The sequence below is a fragment of the Malus domestica genome, chromosome 01, assembly GCF_042453785.1.
Source record: "Malus domestica chromosome 01, GDT2T_hap1".
Taxonomy (NCBI): domain Eukaryota; kingdom Viridiplantae; phylum Streptophyta; class Magnoliopsida; order Rosales; family Rosaceae; genus Malus; species Malus domestica.
This window is the reverse complement of record NC_091661.1, coordinates 7,079,456-7,088,782: the sequence shown is the minus strand read 5'-3', so window position 1 is coordinate 7,088,782 and position 9,327 is coordinate 7,079,456. Positions and strand designations below refer to the sequence as shown.

Sequence of the window (9,327 nt, the reverse complement as noted above, 5' to 3'; positions counted from 1 at the left end):
TTGTGTGTTCAAAGAACCAAGCCACTTGAAGATACAAACTGCCGCCTTTTGCAAAATGTGCACATGCAACTCTCTTCATCATTGTGACCTTTATGACACGGGTCTCAAGACAGCATGCCTGATTTCGGAACGTGTCGTCTACTTTACAAAATTGGTTCGACACGTGAAGATAGAAGAATAAACAGTATGTATTCCATCTTACTCCGAAAGACATGATTTTTGGATAACTATTTGTCCTCAAGGGGAACAAGATCCTTTCAGATATATAGTTAGGGACAATTGTGAGAGCATGATTTTCCAAGGCCAAAGTTAGGCGGATTGGAATACAAAAACATCAGAAGCTTGATCATGGACTCAACAACTCCGAGCGAAGTTGAATTAACGGAGTAGCATCATCATGTTCTAGAGCAGTGGACGAAGTTCAAATGACTTCGTTGAGATTGACCATGCGTGTTTTGCAAGATACGGGAATCTGAAAGATGTTTTGCTAAAAGAGGTTTTGACTTGTTTTTATCATTTCCTATGATCGCAAAGCTAGAGTGAGATTGACTTCATGGTCAAATTTAAAAAAAAATTGTAAAATCTATTCACTTTTTTATTTATATACAATATTTAATAAAATGTATCATTATTTTAATCTAAAATGCACCAATATTTAAAAATAAAAATTTGAAATGAGATGTCTAAGGTTCAAGTTCTCGTCAAAGGTGAATTTGAACTACATTATTTTAGCTCATATTGTTTGTTAAAAATAAAAGGGCACAAATATTTAAAAATAAAAAAATATTTTGAAAAAAGAAAAAAAAAATCTGATGAGGACAACTCAAATTTGAAAATAAAAATAAAAATTCTTACTTGGTATAATCTTGACATGATTTTTAGGAAGGGTTTACTAATTTTTGTTCTTATGTTTCTTAATTAATATTGAAACTTAATATTTTGTTGGTCAATCAAAGTACTCAAATTAATAAATTTAAGTATAAGATTTTAGTTAACCTGAATAAAAATTTTCTTAAAAATATATAAGAGCAGATCCTTTATAAAAAAAAGGACCCAATAAATGAAGGGATGGAATCTTGATAAATTGACAGTGAAAGATATTATTATATGTATATCTATGGTTTACTCTCATCTGAATTCCCTCACGTACGCAGAAAGCCATAAAGCTCGAAAGAGACAAGGAGAGCGTGATAATAGTCCCATAATTGTACTTAATTATTTTAGGAGAGATCAGGATTATCCTTTTATTAATTAACATTTCTTAATCCATTCTTTATCTCCTAAACACCCTCACTAAACTAACCTGCTTTCAAGGAAACGAAACCTCTTCCCTCTCTCTCTCTCTCTCTCTCTCACAGAAAACAAAGAACAAAATTTTCAGAAGAAATAAATAAATAAACCGCGAGTTACCCTCAAAAGAATGATTGATTACGAAAGCAGTAGTTAGGATTTAAAAGTGATTTTGTAGAGAGAGAAACTGTAAATTCAGACAAACAGCCAGCCAGAATACCTCTCTCTTCTGAGCCAGAGAAGGAGAGAGAAAGAAGAGAGAGAGGGGGGAGGGGAGAGAGAGTCACATGGCATGTGAGCAACCCCTGTGGCTGTGTGTGTCCGCTCCATCCACTTGATAAATACCCCTTCTTACATTCCTCACTCCGACTTTTAACTCTCTCTCTCTCTCTCTCTCTCTCTCTCTCTCTAAAGCAGCAGCTATAGCTTCTGAGCTCTCTTATGGCAGAACTCAGCACCTAAAACCATACCCCTTCTTTTACGATCACCCCAAAACTCAAACTATGAAACCCCACAAGTCCATTTCTCACTTCCCCTTCCCCTTCTTCCTCCTCCTCCTCCTTCCTCCGCCACCCACCTCTGCAACTCCGCCACCCACATCCTCCTCTTCTTACACAGACGCCCAGCAACTCCTCAGCTTCAAATCCTCCCTTCCAATCCCGACCCTCCTCCCCAACTGGCTCCCCAACCAAAACCCATGTTCCTTTTCTGGTATTTTCTGCAATGGAACAAGGGTTTCCTCCATACACCTCTCCTCCGTCTCCCTCGCCACAAATCTGACCGTTGTTTCCAACTTCCTCATGGCCCTTGACTCCCTTGAATCTCTCTCTCTCAAATCTGTTTCTCTCTCCGGCTCCATCTCCCTCCACTTCCCTCCCGGATCCAAGTGCAGCCCTCTCCTCACCTCCTTAGATCTGGCTCACAACTCCCTCTCCGGCCCTCTTTCCGACGTCCCCAACTTCGCCGCCGCTTGCTCCGCCTTGACCTTCCTCAACCTCTCCTCAAACTCTCTCGATTTCTCCACCATACCCTTCTCATCTGCCTTCCCCCTCCGCACCCTCCAGGTTCTCGATCTTTCTTACAACAAGATTACAGGCCCCAACGTCGTCCCTTGGATCTTATCCGACGGTTGCGGTAACTTGCAGAGCTTGGTTTTAAAAGGGAACAAAATCTCCGGCGAGATGAGCGTTGTCTCCACCTGCAAAAAGCTGGAGCACTTGGACTTGTCCTCCAACAACTTCTCCATTTCTCTTCCTTCTTTCGGCGATTGCTCGGCTTTGGACCACCTTGACATCTCTGGCAACAAGTTTTCTGGCGACGTTGGCCGCGCTATCTCCTCCTGCAAGCAGCTCACTTTCTTGAACCTCTCTATGAACCACTTCAACGGTCCGATTCCAGTCATGCCCACCAACAGTTTGAAGTTCCTGTCCCTTGGAGGTAATGGGTTTCAGGGTATAATTCCTATGAGCTTAATGGATTCGTGTGCAGAGCTTGTGGAGCTCGATCTATCGGCAAATAGCCTTTCGGGTTCGGTTCCTGATGCATTGAGCTCTTGTTCTTTGTTGGAGTCGCTGGACATATCCGGCAATAACTTTTCCAGTGAGTTGCCCGTTGAGATTTTGATGAAGCTCGCCAACTTAAAGGCTGTGTCGCTTTCTTTCAACAATTTCTATGGTACTCTGCCCGATTCTCTGTCTAAGCTCGCCACATTGGAGAGTTTGGATCTCAGCTCCAACAACTTTTCTGGGTCAATCCCAGCTGGGCTCTGCGGGGATCCTGGCAACATCTGGAAGGAGCTGTACCTTCAGAACAATCTGTTTACCGGCACGATTCCTCCGTCTCTGAGTAACTGTTCTCAGCTTGTTTCTCTTGATTTGAGCTTCAATTACCTCAAGGGCACCATCCCTTCGAGCTTGGGGTCATTGTCCAAGCTTCGCGATTTGATCATTTGGTTGAACCAGCTGAGTGGGGAAATCCCACAGGAGCTGATGTACCTTGGGTCACTTGAGAATCTCATTCTGGACTTCAACGAGCTTACAGGGTCGATTCCCATCGGTCTAAGCAACTGCACCAATTTGAATTGGATTTCATTGGCAAACAACAAGTTGAGTGGTGAGGTTCCCGGGTGGATTGGGAAGCTTCCAAATCTAGCAATACTCAAGCTCAGTAACAACTCATTCTTTGGTAGTATTCCCCCAGAGCTCGGTGACTGTAAGAGCTTGATATGGTTGGATCTCAATACCAACATGTTGAATGGCACAATCCCTCCTGCGCTTTTCAAGCAATCCGGAAACATTGCAGTGAATTTTGTTGCTTCCAAAACGTATGTTTATATCAAGAATGATGGTAGCAAGGAGTGCCATGGAGCAGGAAATTTGCTCGAGTTTGCGGGGATCAGAACTGAGCAGCTGAACAGGATTTCGACAAGAAATCCCTGCAACTTCACTAGAGTTTACAGAGGTATTCTCCAACCAACGTTTAACCATAACGGTTCTATGATTTTCCTTGACCTTTCGCATAACTCCTTGTCCGGTAGCATTCCCAAAGAGATTGGGAGCATGTACTATCTCTATATTTTGAATTTGGGCGATAACAATATATCTGGGTCAATCCCTCAAGAGCTTGGAAAAATGACCAGCCTTAACATTCTTGATCTCTCTAGCAATAGCCTCGCGGGGACTATTCCACCGGCTCTCAGTGGCCTTACCTTGCTAACGGAGATTGATCTTTCAAACAACCTTTTGTCTGGAACGATTCCAGAGTCAGGTCAGTTTGAGACATTCCCTGCCAACAGATTCGCGAACAATTCTGGCCTCTGTGGCTATCCGTTGGCTTCGTGTGGGGGGGCCTTGGGGCCAAGTGCAAATACACATCAAAAGTCCCATCGACGACAAGCATCCCTGGCAGGCAGTGTGGCAATGGGGTTACTCATCGCACTTTTCTGCATCTTTGGTTTGCTTATTGTTGCCATTGAAACCAAGAAAAGGCGAAAAAAGAAGGAAACAGCCCTTGATGTTTATATTGACAGTCGTAACCAATCAGGAACTGCCAATGGCTGGAAGCTAACTGGTGCCCGGGAAGCATTAAGCATCAACCTTTCGACATTTGAGAAGCCCCTTCAAAAGCTCACATTTGCAGATCTTCTCAAGGCCACCAATGGTTTCCACGATGACAGCCTTATTGGCTCTGGTGGTTTTGGTGATGTATACAAGGCCCAGTTGAGAGATGGCAGCACTGTAGCCATAAAGAAACTAATACATATCAGCGGACAGGGTGATCGTGAATTCACTGCCGAAATGGAAACAATAGGGAAGATCAAGCACGGGAACCTTGTACCCCTCCTTGGATACTGCAAAGTAGGAGAAGAACGGCTTTTGGTTTATGAGTACATGAAATATGGAAGCTTAGATGATGTTTTACATGAACCGAAGAAGGCTGGCATCAAGTTAAACTGGGCTGCAAGGAGGAAGATTGCCATTGGGTCGGCGAGGGGACTGGCCTTTCTTCACCACAATTGTGTCCCACACATCATTCACAGGGATATGAAATCGAGCAACGTTCTGGTAGATGAAAATTTGGAAGCCAGAGTCTCCGATTTTGGAATGGCAAGGCTTATGAGTACAATGGACACCCATTTGAGTGTGAGCACTCTTGCAGGCACCCCTGGTTATGTCCCTCCTGAATACTACCAGAGCTTTAGATGCTCCACGAAAGGCGATGTTTATAGTTATGGAGTAGTATTGCTTGAGCTGCTAACAGGAAAACGTCCTACAGATTCAGCTGATTTTGGCGACAATAATCTCGTGGGTTGGGTAAAACAACACGCCAAATTGAAAATAAGTGATGTTTTTGATCCGGAGCTCATGAAAGAGGACGTGAGGCTTGAAATTGAGCTTTTACAGCACTTGAAGGTAGCTTGTGCTTGTCTGGACGATAGGCCATGGCGGCGTCCAACAATGATCCAAGTGATGGCAATGTTCAAGGAAATTCAAGCAGGGTCTGGGATGGACTCCCAATCAACCATAGCCACCGAGGACGGAGGTTTTGGCGTAGTTGAAATGGTAGAGATGAGCATAAAAGAAGTCGCCGAAAGCAAGCAGTAGGCCGGAAAAGGAAAAAAGCCGATTTTTCAAGAGAAATCCCAATTTTGTTTCCCTCTTGTTTACAAGTTGAAAATGCATTGGAATTGGATGGAGCTGCTGGCTATTCTCTGCCATTTAATGTATGTAATTGTAATGTTGTTATTTATACAAGAGAGAGAGAGAGACACATAAGGGTGGTGGTTATTTTAACTTCCTTGTTATAATTGTGTACATAAACAGCTTCAGTTGTTAATTCGTTCGGTTGTCATGCTGCTTTTGCTTAAATTTGCTTCCCAGGACTACTTGTGAATAAATTTAGATAAAAGGAAAGAAAATCCTCCTCCAAATCCATGCCTATAATTTATCATTTTTTAAGAAATAATGTGCTAAATATTATAGGGTAGTGCTAATTCATTTGGCCGGACATTGAGAATGATATGTAAGAAATGAAAATTATGTGTGGATAGTCCTATCTTCATTATCACTCGAGGTCGTGTCAAAATTAAGTTTTATAATTGTCACTTAGTGTTACAGTCTAGTGATATTTTTCTTCACTTGTAAGTGAGAAGTTTTAAGTTCGATTCTCGCCAAAGGCAATATTTGAACTACATTATTGCTAGTTCATTGTGAGACTAAGTACACCCCCTCCCTTAATGTAGATATATTGATTGTGAGACTAAATACACCCCCATCTCCCCTAATATAGATATATCGTTTGTTCCTAAAACAAAAAAAAAATTCAAAACTATTATATTCAATTTTTCTTCAATTTAAGTAATGTGATATGCATGAGGCACGCTTTCAAGAGTAGACTAGTATTTTAGAGAGTAGATTAGTAGTTTAAGTCTAAAAATGAGGAAGAAGAAAAAACAATCAAACTTAAATATGTGGCACGTATTAGAGTGTGACTTTAATGCTTCATAGCACCCAATGGTAATAGTGTTTAGCCGCTAATTTTGATTTTTCCAACTATTATATTTTATAATTTCAAAATTAACCATTTATTGTTTGTACCACTTGCTGCGTTTGCTACGTAATATTGAATAAAAATGAACGTACCAATGGAAAAGGCCAGATATTAAACCATGGAATGCCAAAACGGATCCTTCATTGCATGGTCTGTGGTACTGGACCATATAATTTCACTTGAATTTGAAGCCTGTTTGTGCAGAACAGAAGCTCTTCCTTTCACCTTTCACATCTGTGTGTGGACCATTGCCCTTAACTAAGTGTCGACAGACTCGACGCTTGGAATTGGATTCAACGTTTCCTTCCTTTCCTTTTCCAAAAACCAATTTTAATACATAAAACAATTAAAATTTGTCTCTTTTTCGTCGACAATGTGCAATGGTGCACCACACGTGCTCTTGGTCTAGATGATTATAATTTTCCCTTCCAGCTGGGAAAACGTGCTTCTCTATTTTATGCTTCATTGAAAACCCTACCACCCCTGGAAACTAACAAATCAAACAATTAATTGGTGCTTTGATCAACATTATCAACTTGTTATGTGAGATCTTGACTTGGAACAGAGCCCCATGCCCCCCCCCCCCACCCTGTCGAGTAAAAAATAATCGAAAAACTATGCAGTTTGACATGTGGTCTTTAACTTGCAAGAGATGAGAATGCGTTATTAAATTGACAAGATCCATATTTGTTTCAAGTGCAATACAACTTCCAAGAAGTTTCACTTTCGCTTTATTGGTGGCTCCGCTGCTTTTGCACCTGCAAGTAGACCTGTATATGGGTCGGTTTTATTGGTACCTGAATTGTTAATTAGGACTTCTTAAAGCTTTATTACCATAAAGATAGAATTAATAACTAATTATTATCTTTAAGTTTTTCTTATTGAAGACCAACTCAATCAAGTAATCACAATCAAATCCAATCAACGATTCTAAGAAATTATTCAAAGATATTATTAATCAAATGATATCTTTGGGATAATTCGTCAAAGATGAACTCTTATGTAAAACACATTGTATCATCTTTCTTAGAACTACACCAATGATTTGATTCTCCAAATTCAGAGATATGTAGGCAGTCCGATCTGGATTCAATCACAAACCCCCATCAAACCCCATCTTTTATAATAAGAGTTTAGTTTGATTGTCGCTTGACTTTTGTTTGTTCGTTCTTTCCTTTTTCTTTTTTGCAGTACAGGGAATCTCCCAATATCCTAAATATCACACAACTTTGAAACTTTGCAAAAGTACAAGTCTAAAAATTCAAGGTATTAGAGTTAGAGTAGTATCTTATAGCCCATATTATGATCCGGTTAGCAGCTTGAGAGACTTTAGCCGTACTAAAAAGCAATTACGTAATGCAAACTACGAACATTTGGACATGGCCCTGTTGTTCGAAAGCTTCTAGTGCGCCATCTGGCTTTCAGAAAGTTTATTCAACCTAAGGGTTGTAAGTTATAACATTCAAACCTGGGCTTAGGCCATTCGAGGGAATAATCGAAAGGGCAAACCAAAAATCAGCCGAGTGGTGGTTCTGAAGTCCGCCCCTAAGTACAATTACTTCTATTATGGACCAGCGTACTCAGTCAAGTACGTTCTACGACAATCTCGTGCCTAAAGCAGGTCCCAAGGAGGTATCCAAACTTAGAAATCATCATGATGGAATTTTATTCCAAATGAGCTCTGATACGTGAAAATTCTTTAGATAAGTTAGCAATGTATAATTTGATCGGAATGACTCAAGTACGATGCATATAGGGTCTAAAAAATGATTCTAAAGGTGTTTTCATCTCACGTGCAAGCAATCAAGTTCCTTATGAAACTTTTGTTTAAGGTTCACTAGAACGAACATGAAATTCGGACAAGGAAAGAAGCCCCTTCATGGTGACACATTACGATCATTAAAATCCACAACCTAGAATGAAACACGGTGAACGAACAAACTAATACAAAGTCATGCCTGAAGAAAAAATTTGTCTCAAACACTTAGATTAACCTTCTGTAAGTGTTAGCAATTATTGCTTAGCCAACAAGGCAATTGAAACAAGTCGGCTTGACATTGAGATCTGGTTAATAACTTTCTCATCCTTAATCCGATCAATGCATCACAAGTCTTAGAGTGCAAGATTTTCCATAGGTCTTAGACCTTGAGTCGGAATAGGGTGGTATTCCGACTATCACGGTGAAAATCTATATAAACGATGAGTTTGGGAGTGACATTTTTTACTTCAATGTTGTCAAGGGAAAACAGGACTCAGGCCTATACGCTTGTTCGTGTTTAACTCCGAGTTCATTTACTCTGGAAAGATTGTCTTAAATCTTATTTCGCTATAATGAAGTGAAGAATGAAAAGTTCCAAGTATTTTACTCTAATAAGATCAACTATTTGAGTAGATAACATTTAGCAAAAGTGTGTGGGAACATTTTTAATTATTACGTAAAATAATAGAAGTCTCATGAATGGTACAAAACGCGTACAATTTCGGGAGAGAAAAGCCCTCACTCCTGGCGGAAAATTTCTTTAAGTGCATAAAGAAAGCAGTGCAATTCTTTTCCAACGGAGATGCTTGTCGTTTCAACACTCATAATCTGCCTTAGATGGATGCCAAAAAGGGCTTCAATGAAGAAGAACCATTTAAAAATCTTGACACATTGCTCGAATTGAACCTGTATGCGTAGACTACGAGGATGATGTCACTTATAGTTGGGAAATAGAGCGCGAAAGCTAAGAAGGAGAAACCTGACAAGGGAAGGAAGTTCATTTTCAAGAAGTTGTAGCTCATCCATATCCTATTCAACAATTCCTGATAGCAACGGATAAGAGTGTTGTAAGTTTCTTGGTTGCATATCCTGATCATTGAAGGCTTAAAGTGAGTATTAGAATCGATGTTGAAGCGTGGAAAACACTAAGAAGAGCTGAAGAATGTATAGGACACAACTAGAAAATATCATTTTGCCGACAAATTCTAAGCTGACAAAATAAAATTTTG

General features: G+C 40.3%; 1 protein-coding gene across 1 annotated transcript; it reads left to right on the top strand.

Moving 5' to 3' along the window:
* The first annotated feature begins 1,363 nt into the window (after positions 1–1,363).
* On the top strand, positions 1,364–5,657 carry LOC103410973 (systemin receptor SR160). Its single transcript, XM_008349617.4, has one exon. The coding sequence runs from the start codon at positions 1,794–1,796 to the stop codon at positions 5,391–5,393; it is 3,600 nt and encodes a 1,199-aa protein (XP_008347839.2). The 5' UTR covers positions 1,364–1,793; the 3' UTR covers positions 5,394–5,657.
* Positions 5,658–9,327: the final 3,670 nt, after the last annotated feature.